This window comes from Myiozetetes cayanensis, unplaced genomic scaffold (assembly GCF_022539395.1).
Source record: "Myiozetetes cayanensis isolate MyiCay16 unplaced genomic scaffold, myiCay2020 scf1, whole genome shotgun sequence".
Taxonomy (NCBI): Eukaryota; Metazoa; Chordata; class Aves; order Passeriformes; family Tyrannidae; genus Myiozetetes; species Myiozetetes cayanensis.
The window spans coordinates 128,615,740-128,639,655 of record NW_026086604.1 but is presented as its reverse complement, the minus strand read 5'-3'; the positions used below and the strand labels follow the sequence as shown (position 1 = coordinate 128,639,655).

At 37.6% G+C, this 23,916-nt stretch overlaps 1 protein-coding gene across 6 annotated transcripts in view; it reads left to right on the top strand.

Annotated features, from left to right (window-relative positions):
* CDK14 (cyclin dependent kinase 14) overlaps positions 1 to 23,916 on the top strand; it is a 309,078-nt gene that overhangs the window by 102,539 nt on the left and 182,623 nt on the right. For all 6 annotated transcript variants that reach the window (XM_050333417.1, XM_050333452.1, XM_050333444.1 and 3 more), the window contains one exon: positions 976 to 1,055. In XM_050333417.1, the coding sequence (XP_050189374.1) occupies positions 976 to 1,055 (80 nt within the window). The remainder of the gene's footprint in view (positions 1 to 975; positions 1,056 to 23,916) is intronic.

Sequence of the window (23,916 nt, the reverse complement as noted above, 5' to 3'; positions counted from 1 at the left end):
ATGACTACAGGAATGTAAAGGGTCCAGTGCTTTCTTGAGTGAGCTTTGTGGCTGTAAAGACTAATTTTGCTTTTACAGAAAGAAATAGTAATTATAATGTTAACTTTTTTTTAAACTATATTATGCCCTTTATGGTAGTTTAACCTCACCATTCCTTGTCATACATGGGGAGTCTGTTAAAGTTTCAGAGGAGGGTAATGAATATCTTGAGGAAGGTGATGAATATCAGCTTCATTCAGTTTTTGTGAGATTTTATTTAGATAATCTGAACCAACTGGATTTTTTTGCAAGGCCTGGAATGCAATTCATGTGTGGTGAAATTTTGACTCCTAGAAGTGAAACCAACCAAATGGATTTTACAGTAGAATGGCGTGTTGTGAAGTTTTGTCTCTCGGAGCACAAAATATTTTTAAACTTATAAATGATAGTCATTATAACCGAAAACTAGCCCAGCCAAGAATATGCCTCAAGAACAATCCTGCTCCAACAGGAAATGACCAGAATGACCTAAAAATTATTTCACATCTCAAACTTCATAGCTTTGAAGGCGTCTGATTATGTGTGTCATGCAGTAGGAAGGAGGCAATGAGTATAGATCTGGATATACTGCAAGTGGAGTGATTAAGGAAAATCATATAATTTTTCTTTGAAAAATTGAATAAAATAATGGACAGATACTTTATAACCAAATTTTACAATGTGATACTTCTTACCAAAGCTTCAGTTTAGTGCTGTGATAGAAAGGAAACAGACTGATTCACAGCAAACTGAGATAATTTCTTGGATTGCATCTGAGTGTGAAAATATAAAACTGACATTATGGAAGCTTTGAAATGTTTCAACAGTGGTATAAATGAATCACTGGCATTGACAGGAAGAAATTGGATAAGTACATGATGAGAAACAAGTTCTAGTATGAGAAATACTGGTTTTGTGATATTTTTTTTAATTTCTGCTTCCCTCTTTCCCTTTCAGGGTAAATGGAAAGCTGGTGGCATTGAAGGTGATTAGATTACAAGAAGAGGAAGGAACCCCATTTACTGCTATCAGGGAAGGTATGCACTGACTTATAGTGATTATGTATGGGTTTTTTTCTGTAATTACATTGCACTTCTTATTTCTGTGCTATGCTGTAGTGAATATCTTGAGAATTCAAATTATATAGTTATATTCTCAGTAGGAAGAAATGTCGGTGCTTCAAAAACAAAGCCTCTAATGTGGGAGTTCTTGTAAAAGAAGGCAGCTCTGCCTCTGCTTTGGCTCCTCTTAGATTTACTATACAAACAAGTACTTAAGAGCACTTTTACTGTGGGTGTGAGAAGTCACCCTGGAAGATGAGGGAGCTGTGTAAGATGAGTTTCTTGCCTGCAGGCAGCACCTAAGATGAAGGTAGATGTAATTTTTCATACATACACAGCATGAAGCAAAGACAAGCGTTTCTTGATAAAGGCAACCAAAAGATCAGTGAGCAAAACTACAGGCATCTTAGAAGCTGTGTGTAGTTTGAAACTAGCTTTTGTTTGTTTTTCCTTCCCAGTGGACTCTAACTTGCGTGCCTTGAGAGTGATTCGTATCTAGCATGCTTGGAGATGCCTGTTAAGCTTTCTGTTCTGCTCCTTTATCCTTCCTTGTCAGCCTCTTGTGGTCCCTAGTGATGGCTGCATTATCTGAGTCTGTCTGTATTGAGCTCCTTTGCAGAAATTGCTGGATATACCTTCTCTGTGTGGGCCTTCTCTATTAGAAAGTACTAAAAATGAGCCCTGATAGAGAAATAATAAACACTTCACCATCACACCGCTGTTTCAGACTCAGCTGCAATTGGTAGTGAACTAAAGAGATGAAACTGTTACGGCTTTGAGGGACCTTTTAAAATTGTACTGTCTTGGTATAATTCCCAAGGTAGGATGAGCCGGGGAGGTACTAGAACATCAGCCCTCACAAGGTCCACAGCTGGCCCTGCATGTGAGGTGTGCAGCTTCAATTCATATGCTATATATCTGAATGTACAATGAGCCCCTTCTGGAATGGACTGGCCAAAAAAAAATTATCCATGTTTCATGTGATTGACACCCTGAAGTTAGAAGCCTTTAAAGTACTGTGGATTTCCATCTCGAGGTTGTGCATTTTAAAGGGGTCTCTTTCACAAAGGAGGGAAAACCATGGGTGGCCAATTTATGAAGGAATTTCTGCAGTTCTTCTGTAGTGCTTTGTTTGAGTAACAATCATTGAATGATCTGACACATTTATTCATAATGATATCCATTTTATCTGTGAGCTGTCTGTCCCTGCAGCTATGCCAGGATAACGAGGTGTGCAGAGGGTTATGGGTGCAGCTTTCAATATTTGTAGTGCTGAGTTCAAGTCGTAGCAGCTTGTGTTTAAAATATATTTATTTTTCTTCAGGTTTATAGTTGATATGGTACTGACTTAAAAACAAAATAGTAGGTAGAGCTTTCTAGTGCCTTTTTAGTGACACTTAAAAGGTTTTTTAATCTGAGCTTGGTCTAGAGGAAAGTTTATAGCACTGTAACTGTCAAATACAGTATAGTTTGTTTTCCTTCATAAATAGTTTGTTGTGTGAGCTCAGTATAAATAAGTATTCTTTAGGAGCAAGAACAAAGATTTTTTCTACTTGATTTCTTTTTCAAATTGCAAAGTCACACTTACACAAAAATACTTCTCCCACTGTCATTGGAAAAGTTTCCTTTTAGCTGTGACTACAATACTGTGGTTGAAGCCAGTTAAAATTCTGGTGCTTTAATATTAGTAGAACAAAGCTCTTGTCTAGAAAAGCACTTGAAGTTAATAATTAATACATATTTAAATGTGCATTGTCTCACTGATTTTGATGGGACTACGTGCATCCATTATATTTTTAAGTACTCATCTAGGCTGAGGCTAGATCCAGAGTCTTAGGGTAATGAGAGAGTTTTTTCTTGTGTCTTGTAGACTTTGGTTAGGTGGAGTCAAACTTGGGTTATAGGTTATTTGTTTGTGGGTTTGTTTTTTTTTTTGTAAATGTAATCCTGTCTGCTAGATAGTAGAATTTCATTCAAATCTGTAGGAGCCACCTGTAGAAATACAGTCTTGTATGTTTTATATTATGTAGAAGTCACTCATACGTGATGTGTTAGATGGGAAGGGGAAAAATCTGTGTTTAGTTAGGCTTTGACTTCTCAGTTGTTGGTTTTGATTTTGTTAGAAAAAAAACATTAGGACCAGAAAAGTAAGGAAGGCTGAATTACAAATGTAATTTTCAGAAGGTAACCTCACTGATGTTGTGCCAGGCCTGTATTATTTGACAGTAACAACTGCTGATGTGGACTTCACTAGCAGGACCTGAGGAAACTGTTACTTTTAGCAGCATCTACTCTGTCTTGGACATGCTGGGCTCTGTAATGTAGCTATGCTTGAATCAGCTACGGGGAAGTGGGGGGGGGGGGAGGGGGGCAGGAAGAAAAAAGAAATGTTTCTGTGAGCTCTTGAAATTATCTGAGAAGTTTGATATGGAAAAACAGTAAGAATGGGACTCTGTATTAAGTAGGTTTTTCTTAATCTTCGTTGGATGACTAGGGCTCCAGCCCTGTAATTTAGACTGGGACAAGAAGAACAAGGACAAATACCACTGAAGATGAGATCAACTTCTAATTTCAGTTATCTGAGGAGTAGTGTTCCCCTAATGGAAGAATGCATGTACGGTGGTATGAGCCAGAGGTCTGTTGGAGGGCATTTCTTTCCAAACTTTTTCCTAATGGAGAAACCAGTCAGGGTTTGACCTTGACTTATTCCTTATTTTCTACTTTTCCCTAAATGCAAGGAAATTCAGGCAAAAATCTAGTTAGTTGTAAATTAAAACTACTGCAAGTAAATTGTTTAACATTTCTCATGGTTTCTTGACTGAAAGAAAATAGCATTCCTGCTCAGTACTCCTAATGGGGATGCTGTGTGATGTTAATTAGGGGGAAGTTACAGGCTGAAATCTTAAAGAAGTGGTCATGCTGAGGGAATTTTGTAGCTGTCTGTGTACAGGGAAGCATTGTTACTGTTGTGACAGCAGCAGAATGAAGTGCAAAGAAAAACAACACTATAAAAGAAAAAGTCTAAGAAAAATAGGAAAATGCAGGATTTAAATAGGGAATGTGTGACTGCGGAGACAAGCACTAACTTGGCTGAAACAGAAAGTGGAAGGAAAAATTAAAAAAACCAAAACTGACCAAACAAAAAACCTAGTGAAGTTTCATAAGAAAAATAATAGTTAATGTCTGAGGGAGCTTTAGTTGAAACTTCAATTAAAGCTTTTAAAGTAATTCTGCTTTTACAGCAGATATGGGTTGTAATGTGTCTTCTACCATTCATCAAAGTTACATAGGTTTGAATGAAAGTAGGTAAATGTGACAGATTTATTGGTGCTGTTCAGCTATCCACTGAATTTCTAGAACATAATTTAGAAACAGCCTGTGCTAAATGTTCTTTCAACCTATCCTGAGTCAGATGTACAAGTTTACGGCATGCAGTTTATAGAATGTTTCCCTCTGAATTTAATTTACTTAGCCTGAGATAATCTAATTTGCCTTTGAAGAGCCTGAGAGAAAAAAAAAAAAGGGGAAAAAAAAAAAAAAGCCCAACTGATTCCGGTGTGTAACCTGAGTGTGTTAAACGTTTTATGCGATTTTCTGACCCCATATATGTGAGTGGTGCAGGCCACCATATTACTGTTGTGGGCTAAATGTGCCTTCAACTTTGATATCTGAGATACCACAGAGTCTGAAATTCGCTGACATGCTATTTTCTCATTTAAAATAAATTTGGCAGAATTCAATTTAGCAAATGATTTCTGGTTTAGTGTAGTTGTGGTTTATTTTCTTTTATGTAACTCTCATTATCAACTGTTTAGAGATGTTTCAGCATCACACTGGAAGTGTGATTAAACCCACTGTAGCCAGCAGAAAAGTTCACTGACCTTAACTTTCATTTCAGATATTTCATTCCCTTTGTTTCCTGTAGTATCACATGTTCATCTAGGCTAAATCCTGAACTTTGTGGTAGATTCTAATTCTAGGAACAGCTTGATTTATAGTTCTATAGTTATCTTTTTTTACTTTTGAATAATAATATTACTCATATCCTGCATGAAAAAGATTTTGTTTTTTGGATATGTATGTAGACAAACATCCCTTGGCTTTATTGGCACTTTGTTTCTGAGGTTAATTTGCTCACTGTGTTCTCCAGCAAAAAAAAATAAAATTCTTTTCTCCCCATCCTAATTGTGAAAACTTTTGCATTTGGTTTTCAATTTCCACCCTTGGAAATATTGCTATTTACTACAGTAATAAAACTCTATTCCAGTGTTTTAGTATATGGTAATGTTTCATTTCCCATAGGTCTAGATGAATTTTCAAAGCATCATCCAAGCCAGGCATGTTTTGTATGTGTTTTGGTACTTTTCCATTTAAATGTCATGATTTGGCCACTTTCAGTTTATTTCTCTTTATATTAATTATTGTGTTTGCATCTTGCAATTCATAGCTATTTGTACTGATTTTTGTTTCACATTCAAAAGTGTTCAGGTGATAAGACAGTCTCTTAATCTTTGATTTGGCAGTTGCCCAGACAATAATTTTCCATCTACTCCACTGTCAAAGGCTATGGGGTTTTTGCTACATAGTGGCATGCAAAAATAGCACATAAGTGCTTTGGAAGCAGTCTGCTCTCTTGCATTGTAAGATTACAAAGAATATAGGATTTGCTTAATGAATTTTTTTAAGTTTTAAAGAGCAGTTCATCATGCATACTGAATAAGTTTATTCTGTGACTTGGAGGAGAAAACCTAGTGCATTTGAGTGCTACTACAGAGCATGGAAGAGAGATGCTTAACTCTTGGCCACAGAAGTCTTCAAAATTTCAGGCCTCTTCCATCTTATCTCACTGTGTGGTAGGAGCAAGTCTAGAGGAGGCCACCGAGATGATTAGAGGGGTGGAGCACCTCTCCTATAAGGAAAGGCTAAGAGAATTGGGATTGTTCAGACGGGAAAAGAGAAGGCTTCAGGGTGACCTAATTGCAACTTCCCAGTACCCAAAGGGACCCTACAAGAAAGACAAAAAGAGACTATTTACAGGAGCATGTAGTGACACGACAAGGGGGAATGGCATCAAACTGGCAAAGAGCATGTTTAGATTAGATATGAAGATTAGATATGAGGATTAGATATGAGAATTTCTTTACTGTGAGGGTGGTGAGACCCTGGAACAGGTTGCCCAGAGAAGATGTGGCTACCCCATCCCTGGAAGTGTTCAAGGCCAGGTTGGATGCAACCTGGTCTAGTGAAAGGTGTCCCTGCCCATGGCAGGGGGATTAGAACTAGATGAGCTTTAAGATCCCTTCCAACCCAAGCCATTCTATGATTCTAAGAGAAACAAAAAATGAGAACATGAAAGAGTCTCTAAGAAATATATTAGAGTTTACCTTTACTCTCTAGGACATATATAATATTATATTTTATAATATTATATATTATTATATATAATTATATTTTATTATAATATATATTTAATTATTCCCCAGAACATATATTTATACCAGACAGAATTTCTGACGTTGGGAAAGTTTTCTGAGGCCTCCCTTTCTGAAATTGTCAGGCTGGAGGGGAGAAATCTTCACAGAATAGTTCTGTGGAAAATTGAAATGGAGTAACTGCTAAGAAAAGAATACAGGGACAATTAGCAGTTTGCCAAGAGAAAACTCTTACCTAAGTGAATGTGTAATTTATTGCACAGTGTTCCTAACTGGTGCACAATGGAAAACACTGCTTTATAGTAACAATACTGCAAGTGATGTAAAGCAGCTGTGCTTCTGTATTATCCTAGAGACACAGCACCCGTACCATCTAAGAGCTCCAGAAAATTGTATTTTTTCTAAGTAAATATAATTCTTGTGATGTCATACTAAATTATTACCCGAGTTATTTCACCCACTTCCCAGCTCAGTGATTTTTGACTGATACAAGGCCTAATGATCTTTACAACACTTAAGTCAACAAATGACCTCATGGCACTAGTTAGATGACTCTCTGTGATAAACCTCCTATTCATTGTATTAGAGTAGGCCTGGAAGGTTGTATGCTGTAGGTCAAGGGCACAGTGAAACAATATCTGCCTTTTTTTTTTTTTTTTAAGAAGTGTTGGTTAATCTACTGGTAGAAAGTAAAAATGAAAATTGAAATGAAAATCCTGTCTTCGCCTTTCAGTAAAGAACAAAGTGTTCTTTTTCTCAGAAGTTAAATCATCCACTTACAAAAAACAAACCTATTCATTTTATGCAACATTGTTTTGGTTTGTTTTTTGATTTTGTTTTCATTTGGTTGGTTGGTTGGTTGGTTGGTTTTTGGGGAGTGTTGTTGTTCTTTTGGGGGGTGCTTTTGCTTTTTTCTTTTTTTATTAAGGACACTTGACAACTCCTTTCTTCTGAGTGATTGGAGTTTGGAGGACTTTCATATTTCCTTCATAAATTCCAGCCAAGAAATGTAAACTTCCATAACTGAAATGCCTAAAAGCTTCATATGTGTTTGGCTCATCAAGCCTCAGGGAACTTCAAGAGATTACATTCAAGATGATGGAGATGTAACTATTCTGAGAATACATGTCACGTGAGTTACTATAGGGGGTTTGTGTCTTTATGTTTTTAGAGTCTGAGGACAAGTTCACTCTCCCCAAAAGCCACATTGCTTTGGAGCATTTAAGTAAATAAAGAAAGGGACAGTAGCTTGGCTGGCGCTTGAGGAACTTTTTTCCTTGCCTACAGAGTTGGCAGAGCTGGTACCTACTGCAGGCTAAATAGCTATGGCTCAATTAACTGTAAAGTCTTTGCAAAGCCAGTTCAGCTTATAGTCGTAACAGCTTTGGTTTTCAGTGTTGTTAAAAATAAAACACACAAGCCAAGAACCTCTGGGACACTGTGTCGTTGAATATTTGAGCTCAAGAAGTATTCAGAAGTAAGAGACCCAGCAATTTTTATTTCTCTGTCTGAACTGTTTCTGTTGTGGTCATCCTGTGGCCTTACCCAAACTGTATGCTTCCTCAAGATAAAAGAGAAATACAGGATTTCCAAATTAAGTGTGGGTGGGCTTCAAAAACTAAAGGACATTTGGAAAAGGATGTTTCTGGGACATTTGTTATGAAATGAAGTCAACTTTTAAAATTTCCAACACTTTTGGATGTTACTTATTATTAAATACCCTCTCACAATGCAGAGAAATGCATGCTATTTCTTCTTGAACATTAATAATATAAAAATTGCCTTTCATTTCTGCAGGTTTTTTTCTGAGCATTTTTTTGATACTGAGATTTTCAACTATGTTTCATTTGTGCTTTCTCCTGCATGTGCTTTCCCATACGTCTAAGAGAAGCATGTTAGATGTTTGGTGATGTGATTAATCACAGCTTGGAAGCAGTAGGATCTTTCATCTTTACTCTGCTTTCCCTCCTGCTGTTCTCCTCAGCCATGACTGGCTGCTAATTTATTTTTTTTTATTGACAGTTATCATTTGCTTTTCCCTGAATACATTTGGACTGGCTGCCTGTAACAGGTGAAATGAACTCCTGGTTATCTCAGATTAACATGGGAGAGCCACGAGTTGTCCAATTTTGTATAGAGTGCAAGTGGTTACTATGATATTATTTTTCCTGCTTTTCAGTATGTACAAATTGCACTGTGCTACTTTCTCACTTCTTTTTAGTGGACCAAATGAAAGCTTCTGTCCATGTAGGGTGCTAAGAAATGGTAGAGATTGAAAAAGTATGTCGTGCTTGTTTTTTTGTACCTTGCTATTCATAGGCTGAACATAGCTTTTCCTTCCCTCCCTTTTTTTCCCTCTAACAAATTAGTGGTTTTCTCAATTAGAAACCCTTCAGGAGAGATGGGATTACATAAATGCAATATAAATTATGGTATTTCCCTTTGAGAATCATTATATAAATTTTAAACTCTATAATGAACTCCCATCATGTGGGAAAAATGTCATGCTTTTCTGAGAAGTACAAATGCAAATTCCAAATTATCCAGCTTCATAGAGCTAAATCTGTTCCACAGAATACTCCATTCCCTCTGTCCTCCTCCCATTCTCCCTCCAATATTTTATCTGTAGTCTGCTGAGATGGAAAACAGCTGTATAAATTGAATCTTCTTTCAGTACTTTTGATGTGCAAGCTGTGACCTTCTTCTGGCTTCTGTTCTTGAGCATAGTTCAAGCAAGAAAAGAATGGTGTGACACTTTGACGATTTCTTTTTTTAATATGATCATTTTGCCATCAAGAATTCTTTCCTCATCCTTGTAATGTTAGCTTAATGGCAGACCTTTCAGGCTCTGCCCTACTTCCACCAAAGAAGTTGTCTGTGCATCCTCAGTGCTCACATGGAAGGTGTTGGATAAAGGAGCTTGTTCCAGTGCTGGAAGGTTACAAATCCATTAGTTCAGAAATGCTGTTGAAATGCCTCAGCATGGCATTTACTTACAGTTTCCTCTGCTCCGAGTTTCAGGGCTCTCTGACTTGGCTTTTGCCCCTGCTGAGGCTTTCTGCTCAGAGCAGTTTTCTTGTTTTTCTTCTCTTCCCTATTTAATGCAGGAGTCAGAACTGTTGCCTTGCAGATTCTGGGCTACTGCTCTCACTACCCCTGATAGTATGACAGGAAGGGTAGAAAAACATGACAATTACAGAATATGGAAGATATAAGGAGGTTGGCAATCCCATCTATAAGTCATGCAGAACCTTTATGCAGTCCTCATGACTTTCTTGTTTGAGTGGAAGCTGTTAAGTCACTCTTCTTATGCTGCATGAAAATGCAATCTCCTCTTATAGCACATTTTGCCACCATAAAATGTAGAGCCAAGTTAATCCTTCTACAAGTAGCTTTAGTTTTTAATCTGTGACGATATCCCAATAGGATGGTGATACAGATACCAGTTTCTTAATATGAATGGAGATGCTAGCAAGTGATGGCATGTCTCAGTTTGAACTGCTCAGAGACCCTAAGGCACCCTTCAAAGTGCCAGTATCTTCCATGGCCACCTGGTGAAGTAAGAATTTGATACCAATCTGGTGTTGAGGCAGAGAAATGTTTCTTTGTTATATCTCCCTTTTGCGAAAGGAATGATCTAAACAACAATACCATTTTGCCTTGTGGTGAAAGTAGGGACTTCAAATCTACACAAAGTCATTTGTCTTTGTCAAGATCTCCTAGTGTTTTGTGTGTATTTTTCCACTGCTGGCTCCCGGACTTTGAAAATACCAGGGCAAGGTGGCAATTCAGTGCTTGAGCTGGTTTGGTCAGAGTTTTATCCATGGTCTTTTGAACATATAAAACCAGTAGATAACTGTTGTATCTCAGCAGAATCAGTTTCAATTTTGGGTAAATGCAAAATAAGGACGTTAGAAGGTTGTGTGGTTTCCTGGTGTTACGTCTCTCCCCCTTGAAGGAGATATATCACTACACATGTGGAAAGACGTGTATGGGTAAATATGTGTATTTTGCGGTCATTTGTCTCCTGTATGTCTTTAAGACTTAAAAAGCCAATCAACCCTGTCCCCCAAAGAACTAAATCATTTGTGAAGGGTGTGAACTGTCTTTGATCAACTCAGAGAACGTCCAATGTGAGTTGGACTTGAACCCACATCTAGATAAAGATAAAATTCTTCCTGTGAAAGTTGTAACAGAAGTAATGTCTAAGAAGTGATCATCTTCTTGCTACTGACTTAAGTCATAATACATAAACATGATCAGAACAGCTTTGTGTGTTTTTAACACAGAAAGTTAATGAATGAATTATCCTAATTCTCCTGGTGTGTGTAATTTATTTAAAAATATGATATGAAACAGTCTTGGTTCATCAGACATGAGTATAACAATGAGTATAACACAGTACTTTGCTGAGGATGAATTGTTTTTAAACTTTGAAACGGTTGAGAAATATTTTCAGCAGCCTGCATCTTTGTACTGGCATGAAATATGGCAGCAGCCACTGTAGTTAAAAAGGAACACTAACACCTTCCTCATATGAAGGAAAAGATTAATTATAATCAAGACAGAGGAAAAAGTCTGTCTTGAACAGATACATCTTATACTAAAGTTATATATGTGAGAAAAAAAAATAAATCTTTTCTTTTCCTCCTTTACGTGTTTTTTTCTGTTTCTTCACATGTTCCTTTTTTCCTTTGATCTACCTGCTGTCAGATGCTGTAGGCACAGTTGTCTAGGTGAAACCATTCCTTCAGTAGACAGCACTACACCTTTTCTTCTCTTGTATTTTTCCATAGGCTGAAGATTATGTTGCAAATATTTTAGTTCAATTTTTTCCTTTTTTTTTCTGGGAGAAGTGGGAGATTTATCATTCAGGAATTATATGGAACTGAAATAAATGCTTCATAAAGGGATTTCTTCTTGCAGCATGGGTGGAGTTACTGCTTTCAGGCTTTATAATCAGTATGAAGAGAGTAGCATTTCAAAATCAGAATTTGACCTCTACTGTCTTCTTCAAAGCAATGAAAATGAATATCCACATTATTTTATTTCTGAATGTTCTTCCTGAGTAAGCAATATTGAAAAAGAAGTTGATAAGGTATCGCATTTTTCTGCTGACATGAAGGGGAAGTGGATGGTTCAGAGACAGGTAATAGGATATTGTGACCTTCCACCTCTGACCCATTTATTAAAATACAAATCATGACTGTGGAGTCTCTAAAAGCCATCACTACAGGATATACAGTTGTAGAATCTGGAACTTTGTATTTCTGGATTTTTAAGGTCTGGGCCACTTGTCACAAACTTCCACAGCTTCTCAGCTGGCAGCACATTTAGCTGGAGACAACTGAAAAGTGAACTTACAACAAAATGAATGGAGGAAGCCTTGTAAATAAGGATATTTTAGGTATGCTAAACTCAGTGATTTGTATCTGTTCTGATCTGATATAGCTTGTTTGTCATCTGTGTTTTGTGATGCTTGGTTTAGAGTTTGTTTAATCAGTGCAGAAGTGGTATTGACCAGTTTTCTTTGACTTTTACTTTGGGGTGTTACGAAGGGGTTAATGCAAATCAGGATTCTGTGGGTTTTTCTCATGAGGAGATACTCATGAGGAGATATTTACAAAACTTGCATTTTCAATGACAGGTAATTTATATTATTTAACTTTTTGCTCTGGCCCTCATGTGGAAGCTTCCTGACACTTTCTTTTTTTTTTTGGCTATAGACAACTTAAGCTGAGAGTTAATTCTTTGAAGCCCATCTTAGTTGTACAGCTCAGGTAATTAGATCCACGAGTTTTATTTAGACTTACTTATCAGCTGGTTTTCCCTGAGCAAGAGCAATGATGAACATCCAGAAGGTGGTAGGAATCTTGGTGTACCAGCATGCTAGCTTTGCAGACAGGGTAATGGCAGTGCCAGTGTGGCTGGCTTCCATTTGAAAACATTCTCCCTTTCCTAATATCTCCTAAAACTTGAGAGGACAAAGGAGCCCCAGTTGCTCTGATAGGTTAAAAACAGCTAATAAAAAAAGAAAGCAAATCAAAACTGCTCGTGATGCCTTAAGGTCCTCAAGATCCTCAGATCCGAGTATATAGAATTTTAATATAGCTTTTAACACTTTATAACTGATGACCCTTTTTCACCCGTTGTGCCAAATTCTTGAAATTCTGTTTAATGTTCTTTGTCAAGGAAAGATTTTAGCAAGAACATCCAATCTGTTGAAGGTGTACCTAAAGAACATAATATACACATTGTTTGATATAACTTCAGACAAAACTATCCAGAGGGCCCAGAATTGTTGAAATGGCTCCAAGCAGGATGGGAGGTGTTTACAAAAAAGGGAAGATATTGAGGAAGGAGGGGTCATAGAAGACCACTGACTCAAAGTGGTCAGGCATACCTAGGGGAGGGCCTAAGGGAGGTTTGGGGGATGGACAGTTTTTGAGGCCATGATGTAATGGTTAGATGTGATAATTAGCTAGTATTATAAAATTGTAACAGCTCCTCTGTGTGCTTGTGCTAAATGTATTTTATACACCTTGATGCTTTAATTAAAGACCTGCTCTATACCTTATTTACTAAACTGTCCAGAGAATTTTTCTTTGATTTTAGGCAACACTTGCAAACTAAAAACAAAACAAAAACAACAAAAACAAAACCCACAAACAAACACAAACAAAACAAAACAAAAAAAACCACACAAAAAACCAACCAACCAATCAACCAAAAAACTTCTCACCATATTTTGAAGTTTTAGTTTGGAAAAAGTCCAAATTAACATCCCTTTATGTGGTCCAAATATTTCCAAAATTTTATAACTAGAAAAAATATAATCTACTCTACTTTTTACACCCCCCCCCACACACACACTCTTCACACACTCTTACTCACTTCCCTCTCCCCCTCTTTCTTTGAAATCCAGGATGCATGCTTGCTCTTTTGTGTGCAGTGAGGGCTCAAAAAATATGTTTAATAATGGCTAGAAAATTTTCATACAAGCATTTGCTGGATTGTGTAAAGGTTTTATCAAGAAAATGAGAAGACGTGAACCCCAACCATTTAGCATATTAACCTCTGGACAAGGTAAAAATTTGCTTCTCTTTTTGTTTCATTTCTGGTTTTCTCAGCGTGGCAGTGCCTACACTGCCACCGTTAGGAAACTGCCAGTTCCTGAAGGGGCATCTGACTCAAAACCCAACAAGTTGTAGGCCCATTGACAGAAAGCTGTAAAAAACTTTCACACTTTTCCAGGTTACTTGATGTATTTGTAGTTCTAAAAGGTATTTTTCAATTTCCAGTTACGTGTTTCTCAGAAGGCCTTGGTTATAAAGCTTGCATGGTTGAAATACTGGCTTTGCATCAAGGTTTCTAACAGAATTAGCATTTGAATCAATTGAGGCCCTATTCACAAAGAAGAGGACTATTTGCATAATCAAAAATGCTTTATTTTGCATGCCAGTGGAGAAGCCAAGGGTTGTAGCTGCGGCTCACAAACAAAATTCAAGTGATCACGTTGATGTATGTCTGTATGCTGCTGTCTCTCAGTCTTGCTTGCACAAATTAGTACAAATCTATATAAAGCCAAAAGAGAAGTTTTTGGAGCACTGTGTAGTCTCCATTAAAAGCCTGATTAAACAGGCTTGGCTTAAGTTATCAGTGTAAGGATTAGATGGACTTCCCACTCTACAAAAATGTGAATAAGTTTTGGGGGACTTTTGCAGCTGGGTTGTTGCAAGACAATGGATGTCTTTCTAAAAATGTGCTCAGTAAAAACTTACGAGCTTGAAAATTGCTCTTTGTGTTGAAGAGGTCAAACTAAATATCCTATAAGAGTTTATACCTGTGGATAATATGTTCAAGACATTAACACCTTTCTGTTGGATTTCTGCCAGTACTCCAAGAGGCTTACAAATTAAATTCATTTTTTTAAAAAATATACTAATTAAAAGCTTGAGATTTAAATAAAAAATAAAAGAAAGTGAGATTTAAAGTAAATTAAAATCATCTTCAATAATAGGTATGCTCCTGAAAAAAATAATCTGTGGTTTTGAGCCTTCAGTAGGACAGTTTGAGCTTTGTGTCTGTGTGCTTCTTTGTTAAATTCAACTTCTACCTCTGGAATAAAAGTATTTCTCAGAGTGCATCTAGATCTGGAAACTAGACTGGAAATTCCATTCATCTTTATTCTATAAAATTTTAGGTTTCCAAATACTCCAGAGTTTAAGTACACCACTAAGAGATATCCCTTTCTGTGCATTGCTTTGGAGCTGTCAGCAAAAGGTGGGTTTTTTACTCTGGTTCATACACCCACGTTCTCTGCAGAGTTTGCTGTTTTTATGGTTGACCGAAGCGCATAAATTTTAAGTAGTTCAGCTTCTCATTCATTTTAATTACAGAGGCCATTAACCTTGTAAAATCATTGACAATTATAAATCTACATCTTTGGGAATTATGTAAACAAGTTTATAAAAGCTCCTGAAGTGAAATGAAAGCCAAACTGTATACAAGGACAAGGTTTTATTAACCTCACTTGTTAAAGACCAACGAAATGTCAGAAATATACCTGCAGATAATCATACACTCCTTAATGACAGTGACACCACTGCATTTCCTATGATTGTGCAGCACTCATAGTTAACGTTAAAGATACCTTCAAGATACATATACACAACTGTAGTTTCTTCTAAAGTAAATAGTTTATTGTGGTCAGAGAACTTTGGGAAAGGAGTGTATTTTACTGCCTCAGACCAGGTTTGCTAATCTGTGGACATCTTGTCAGTTTGTTTCAAATGTTATCAGGCTGTCATATGTAAGCATCCTAACCAGCTGGGGGAGAAGCATTTTGATGGACCTCTTGGAGTCTGTGATCTGTCATCACTGGGTTGCTGAGCACTAATTAGAAATAAATGAGTAGTGATCCTGTGCCTGTTTCATGGACTGATCTTTCCTTTTTTTTGTTTGGGAATATTTCTGTTCTGTTTCCATAAGGCTAGTGCTATTTGAAATACTGAACTGTGTTGTGTATTTAATGTTTAGCCTTGTGAATGTTAGCTCTTTGGCTGATGCTATTTTAATATCAATATCTAAACTGGAAAGTGCTCTTAGGAGTTTTTGATGTAACCAGTTGTTGATTTTTAGCCAAAGCTTTCTGGCATGTGTTGGAACAGGGATTTAGTATTCCTCATTTATCAATCTCCCTTAGAGGCGCAGTTTACTGTTGCAGAATGTCTGATTTAACATACACAGTAAATGGCCATGATGAAGGAGGAAGGAAATTTATTAGTGCCTATGAGTACTTGCTTCTGTCCTGATTCCTGTGACCTTTTTAGGTCAGGCTGTTTTCCTTTGGCAGAAAAACTTGGCCCATAAAAATTTAGTGACTTTGTTGGAGTCATTCTTTGATTTACTTGGGATGAGATGATGAGGCAGCAAATCACTAGTAATGAGCTCCAAGGACTTCACAGTGCTTGAGCTGTGTTTTCTGGCACACTGAGATGTTCTCACTTTAGTTGTAGAAACTAAAAATGTTTTTGCCCTTTTGCAGTATCTCAAAATACTGTTACAGATGAGCTGTCTTCAAGAGGTTGTTCAGAAAAAGATTATTTAGAGCAACATGCATTCCACTGACTTTCAGAGGTTCAGAAACTGCTTCAAAGCACTTATGGTATTGCCATATTCCTAAACCTTGCTCTTATGTGCATGACACTGTTGCTTACACTGAATTTAAACTGCTGTGCAGTCTTTTGTTTCTGTTGGGCAAGTTTGTTTGGGTTCAGTTGGTGAGATGGCAGAGTCCCATCTTTGACCATGTGATAGTGCTACATTTATAAGGAGGTTATATCCAGTAACTCGGTGATGTTCAGGTCCAGTACTGGCAACATGCTGATACACTGAGTGCTCTGATCTGGTTTGTGCTTGGTCAAATCAAATCAACAGCTAAAGTTTGATTTTTCTCCTTGCTTGATTTTTGCAAGTAGAAAGAGCTCATCAGGTGGAGGTTTTGCTACACTTATTGATTCAGCCACTCAACTTATTAGTATTCTATTTGCTTTGCCTTTCTAATTAAAAATGGAAGTTATAGAGAAATACTGTACTTATATATATAATTTATATATATGTAACTTATATATACTTATATACTATAAGTTACAGAGAAAAACTAGGCATGTTGTAGTTCTTCTAGATCCTGCTACTTGCTAAGGTGCCTTACTTGTCTTCTGTTCCATTTCTCCTCAGGAATAAGAACCTTCATGTCTCATGTGTTTGGTTAGCGAGTCACTTTTGTGTTTAGCTATAATAATAAGCAAGAAATATTTAAAGAGACAGACTAAAAAATTGTCTTTATCTCTAGGCTCATGTACTATGTGGCATGACGAACCAAGAATTAAACTCTTGGATTTTGGTTTGTTGGCTTGTCCTTAGCCTTGAAGTGAAAGTCCCCTTGTGAAACTGTTTTTTCAGGTGGTAATTTTCATTGCAAAAGTGTAAACCTCCCCTTTGTATTTAGTTTTGGTTGGGGTTTTTTTTCTGATCTTGACAGAAGTAAAAGCTCTACATGCACTGTCCATGCATTTTTGTGTCCTTTTCCCTCTTGTATTTCCTCTAGCCTTCTTGCTACCCTTTCTACTGTGCTCTGGTAGCCTGGAGGAAGACTGCCCCACTGGAATTCTTGCCACTGTCCATACCTGGGCAGCAGCAGCGAGGAGAACTAGGAGAAATGGAGGTTAAGAATAGTTGTTGGTGTGACGATCTTAGGAAGAGAATTACAACTATCCCACCGGGTCTGGAAGAATGCAACTTACCAAGGCCATTCAAAGTAGTACCTGGTGTAGAAAGCAGTAATGGGAAGATGGGAAAGGTTGGTGACTTTGGCTGGCCTCAGCCAGGAAGGAGCCTATGGCATCAAGAGTAGGGAGTCTACTTGGACAGGGCTAGCGTTTCCCAACCTTTTTGTCATTAGCAGGAGTGAAGAGAGGGGGGAGCAGAAATGGAGGATGGGACTTGGAGATGCATTCAGCCAAAAACAGGTTCGTGATTGTGATTTTGGGGAAACTGTCAAAATAGTTCTGCTGATGACACTGTCCTATAATTGATGTTGGACTCCAGACTTCTTGTCTCAAATTTCTTCTGCCTCTGGCATATACCTGAATGTACCTCAGGGAGGACGGATTCTCTCTGGGAGACTTTATCTGCTTAAGCGCAGCTTTAAAGTACAATTTTCCATTGACTAGACGTAAACTTTGACAAATTGGAAAAATTTTCACAGAAACTAGAAAAATAATTTCCTTGACCTGAAGTGCAGCTTTTGAAGGCCACCTTTCAATGAATGAGTTCTGAGAACTGTTTGAAGAAAAGGTCAGCAACATTAAAGAGCATATTTCTTCTCTAGTCCTATCTTGGAAAAGGCTAACCTGTTTTGACTGGAACAAGCACTGTTAGACACAAACTTTAAAAGATGAGACCATTTGTTTAAAGTTTGTCAAGGCAGTAGTGTCATCTTAGAGGAAAGGGTACTTTAAGAAGCAGTGCTATCAATTTTGCTACTGTCATTGTTAATTACTGTGATTCTATAAAAAGAAATTTATCTGGAAAAGCAAACAGTAAATTGCTCTAATTATAATGATGAATGACACAACAGGATCGAAGAATGGTATATTTTCAAGGGGGCTGGATGTTTTATATCTGTATGTAGTAGACAGAAAATCTGTTGACTGTTGAGTTGGCCTATAAAAAAAAATTCTTGCCACCTGTGGTGTTAATGGGTTATGCTCACAGATCCCTTTAATGTATTTTCTCACATTTCTTGAGCGTGTTTTAATTATGTTGTGGCTCAGAATGCCTTCCAATATGATTTAGATACATAAACTGATTGGTGTCGTGCATCTACACAGGTAATTTTTAATTTTCAACTAGAAAACTATGGGTATGTTTTTAGCAGAAGTAGAAGGATAGAAATGGCTAACTTACCTCAACTACATCTTCTCCAAGCATCACTTTACTTTCACATCACCCTGTCACTGTCAGCTATGACTGTCAACTCCATGAAGCTGAGACATTCCTTCAGCCCGTCTTTTTCTGTTCTAGCACCTCTCCCGCGCTCTTTGAGGGCCAGATGCTTTTTTAAGGGGCATACGATCTCTTGCTTAAAATAAAATTTTTGTCCTTTAAAACGCAAATTTCCAAGCTGAACACTGTCCACAAGATTTCGATAAGCACATGCTGCTCTAGACAGTGACATGGTAATAACAGGTCTTCACTGTCATTTAAATGTAAATTTGTAAAGTTTGCTGTCATACTGATTTAGATTCACTTACAATCTGGGGTGAATAATCCTGAGACTCCTGGTTTTTTGTCTCCTCCCCGTTGCTTGCACCTTAAATTCAACTAACATTGTTCATAGGTGCTATGAACTGCAAGAGTAAATGACAGTTAAATGAAGGGTGAGAACTGAGACAATACCCAGAGACCTCAAGGAAAAGGCAGAAGGAGGATCGCATATCTGTACCTTGTGAATTGATAGAGCCTTTACATGGGATAAGAACACTTAGAACATATTTTCAGATTATGTGCTTGCAAAGTGGATGTCCAGCACTGTCTGCACCAAAGAGCTTTGCTGTTGGTGGTAAAGCAGGGAAGTCTGTTTCCAGTATAATCTCTTTCAACTGATTTAGTCTAGAAAAAAATTTAACTTCCACTGGGTTTTGCTGCTGTAGTGTCTGCAAGCTTGCATCATCCCTTTTTTGCTTTTTTCATGTTGGAAATTAGTTTACAAGTTACTTGAGGGAATCTTGCCATTTTATAGTCTGTGTGCTTAGCCTATTTTTGGATGTGGAAGAAAAATTTATTACAAAGCTTATAGAAGGCATCAAAGAGATGCCAGAATTAAGGTTATTTCCTGTCCTTAAAAACATTTTAAACAGTATGCCTTGTTTTCAATGTGATTAATTTTGTTTACTAAAATAGTTGTAAAAATTATTATTTGCTAGCTTTGTACTGCTAACTTTGTACTAGTCTGCCTTTCTTTAACATTTTAACATCTAAACCATTCCACAAGCAATGTCATGAGCATTCCAGCTTTATTTTCCACTTATGAGCAAGAAGGCGTATTGAGCCTCACCCACCCAGAAGAAGAAAATTGACATGATCTTTTAAAGGATCCTGTCTCGCTCTCTCTTTGAAAAATAGCAAGACATATGCCACAAGCCTTTTTTTCTCCTGCCTGACAAATGACTCTGCTTTTTTTTCTTCTTTTTTTTTTCTTCTGAAGGAAATAGCCCACTGAGAAATAGAGCAAAAGTAATTTTTTTCTAAAACAGCTTTTTTGTAGAATTCCTCATTTGTACGTAGTGGCTAAAGTATGCTGGTAGACAAACTCAGTTTCGTGTTAATGCAATTAAATGATTTCCTAGGATGCCTTTCTGTCGCCTGTGTACAAAAGAAATATTCATTACAGGTACATAAGGTTAAGTGATTTCTTGTCATATTGATGCATTGGGAAAAGCAAGTAACAGAATGCCCACTGACTTCAGCAGAGCATGAGTTTCAGTGCTAGTAGTTGGTTATTTACTCCCTCATTTAGCCACTGTGATATCAATATTGCAGGTATACCATTTACAGCAGAGGATCTTTATTCTGGTTGCAAAGTCAATCATTCAGAAGTTGTCAGAATTAAGTTTAGCTGTGAAAACCTAATTTGGTCCCTCTACTTGTACTGTTCCTTCCTTAATTATACAACAGCACCATGTTTGCTCCTGCTGTGTGATCTCTGCCTGTGTCGGATGCTGATCAATTAATTTAATTCTGTGTTCTTGATGGGTGGCTCTAGCTATAGGCACCTACTGTGCATTATTAAAACACAGATGGTTTTGAAATTTTTTAGAACACTCGTCACTCTACTCTGACTACTTAAATATTTGCTCATCTTGTCAGCACCCCACTTGCTAAGAGTCCTTTTAAATGATGATTTTGAGATGACTTTCAAAGTACTTGCATAGCATTGGGTAATATCAGTGTACAGGGTTTCTTGGGGTTCTGTAATAATTGTGTGCACTCTGTGGTTCTTATAAGTGAATTAAGATCAGACGTATTTCAGAAAATGAGGAACATGGTGATGATATCAGCTTGAGTGACTTAATGTGATGCTCAGCCAGGTAAGGTTAAAGATGAGGTTGATTTTTTTCTGACTTGGACCTGGAAGAGTCTTCAGCTTCTCTGATGGATGGACAAGATCCTTCCACTGAAACTTGAAAATAAAGCTGGATCAAGTTCATACCTGGGCCTGTATAAAAGTAAAAGTTAAGCAACTACTTATTCCATCTTAAAAAAAAATTCAAGACCTGGGAATACTTAATGGTTATGAGCACATAAGTTGGCCACTGCAGGGTAAGTTACGCTGTGAATTTACAGGTTGTGGAAGTGTGAGATAAATGCAAGATAGATATGAAGCAGCTGTGAGCTGGCTTATCTCCTGGTAGTGACATCAGGAATGTGTATCTTGGAGAAGATGGGTTTTCATTGCAGCAGCCCCTGTAATTGCAGTCTGTCTTCGTTTTGAGCACTTGGGATGGCATTCTGTATTTTAATTTAGATTTTTGTTTATATACTTTTCTAAGTGTTTGGAAAAGCAACTGGAAATCCATATTCAATTTTCTGGTTTTTGCATTCCAATGTTTCATTGTGTTTGCTAGCTCTTGTATGGACACATCCTACTTGACCTGAAATGGTAGCTGATAGCTGTTGAAAATTGGAGGAGAATGTGGGAAACTGCCAGACATTTTCATTGATTCCTGCTGAAAGCAGTGGGTTGGTAATCTGTGGAAATCTTGAGTTCTGGTATGGAGATCAGTGGAGAATATGTGCTAGTGTCTGCAGACTCTTGTGTACTTCCCCCTTCATGTTTGCTCACCCAGTGTGGGAGTGCCCTGTCCCTTTTCTGTCTTGTCTACGTGGTCTTACTTTTCACTTCCTGTGGTTTTCTACCTGTGAAAAAAATGTGTCCTCTGGCTTTTCTTTCTCTACCCAGCCATCCCAGCTTCCACTGTGAATCGTGGCCTTCTGTGCCATCTCCCCCTTTTTCTGTTTCCTCTTTCCTTTCATACTGCTGATAGTGAGGCTGACCCAAAGAAGTAATTTCAAAAATTTCAACTTGACCAAATTTAAAGAATTTTCATGGAGATGGCAAAGTGTGTATTTCTATTTTAAAGGCCTCTGTATTGCCAGACTTTGAGTCTCTACTCCAAAACATGGTGTTGAGAGGTTTGGGGTTTTTTTAAAGGGAAAGTTACTCAGTGGGTTATGGAAGTTGCTACTAAAGCCTGTTTTTTGGGAGATGGGAGGAACTGTTTAGACTGAAAACTTTCAAAGTCATCCTAATGTAGATAGATATTTATGTGAAGACAGTTCCTGAAGTTCATCACCATAACAAGGCTAATAACAGCCAGTGATGGTTTAATAATTGTACTACTAGTCCCAGTCATGCTATGTGAGCATAAAAAAGTAATAGAAAGATTCCTGTTTTCATATGCTACCTGCATTATAGAGCTGTTTTCTGTACACACTCCATATTTTTGGTTTACACAGTTTCCTCCTCTCGAATACTGAAATGGTCAGTGAAGGCAAGATATGACTGGCTGCTACAAGACAGGAGTAGCATATTGCAGCTGGTTTCCACAAGAGTCTGACTTTAATAGGATGATGTCTCATTATTTTTAACCTCCATCTGTACTTGTGTCTGAAGAGTGCTGGAAACCATACACAATGCATAAATTTATATCTAGAATGTAATGAAAGAGACATTTATTTCATATGGCAGCAGTCTTCTGTATAACTGTTAGAATAATACATTGTAGTGCTTTTCAGAGCTTATTTGATCAGTCCTTCCAGTGTTTTGTTCCAGTTCAATAGGCAAAGAGGTTTCAGCAGGTTTGTGACTTGCCGTTTGCTTAGGGGACTACAGCCGTAGCAAGAAGCAGCTTTGAAGATGCCTGTGTGTTGTTACACACACACTTTTCCTGTATTTCTTCTTTAATAGCACACTACACTTTCAAGAAGGAGCAGCAAGTAGAAGTTTCACAAGTAAAAAAAGTACATGGTTAAATGTTCAGGCCACTCGTGTAAGCCTGAATTGAGACTAAGGAGGTAGGTGCAGCTAATTTGATCAATCTACAGCAGAGCAGCCTACAGTTGAAGGACTACCAAATCCTTTCTTGCAAGCCTGTGAAGCACTGTGTGCTTCCTTAATGCCAGACTGTCCTTTTTCTTTGACTTAATAAAAACTAGAATAAAGACCATTTGTTAAATCTAGAAGAGATTGCCATGAGGTTGGAATTAGCTGTAAAGAAGGTAATTGACCTATGCTTACATAATAACCCATCTGAAGTTTGTTCTTCTGCTTTTTCTTCTTCCTGTAGCTCAAAAAATCTTTTGAAATTTGTTGAGAAACTTCCTCCTAAAAAATTTTCAAAGTGGAAGAGTGACCCATATATCTTTATTGCACTGTGTTCCCTAAGATCAGAGTGGAAGCTGATCAGTTCTGTGCATTTGTAGGTATGCAGCTCTAAAATCAATTACTTGGGATAATATATGTACTATAAATAATGATCATTCTGAGGAATATATCCTGTGGTGAGAAGATGGGAAATGTCTGGTCAGTGTGGTCTCACCTAGAATGTACAGTTTTCACCGAATTGAATATTATTATATTAAGATTGTACGAAAGCAAAGCATTTGGTTGTAGTAAATCATTTCAGATGGGTGAACTGGAAAATAGCAAAGTGTAGATTTGGGGTCTGCATTTCTGAGAAGGAAATTTCTGCACATTTATTACTGCAAAACCAACAGAATACTGAATTCCCCTCTCTGTGGTAGAGTTCTAAGTAACATTTTGCACTCAGAGAGCCCTGCTGTGTGGGAAGTGGATCAGAAGCATAAGGGACATGGTGCTCTCAGGCCAAATTTTAAAAATTGCTCTAAAAGGTGTGTAGATTGAAACATAAGTTGCTGGGAGGGAAGCAGAACTTTTGTAGTTTGTGCAGGCAGTAAGACACATTTGAATGTTTGTTTAGAACACGTGATGATAGGAAAAAACCTCCATGAATGTTTTCTTACTAAAGGTGCCTTTCCAGGAGAGCTCAGAGACTGAACCCAACTGTTTATGCAAGGAAGTTGGCACTTTGACAGAGAGCACCCTTCTGTCTGCAGAGTGTGACAAGCTGCAGAATTTTAAAGATAAGTTGTTTGGCTCTGAAGCACAGCAGCTTACTTGCTTTCACAAATCAGTGTTACTGAATAGACTGTGTGTGCTTTGGCATCTCAGAAATCCAACAGGGCAGCAAAGATGCACAGTTGCACTAACAGTATTAGAGAAGTGCAAGCTGCCGTGGTGTGCAATCTCCAAGAGTAAA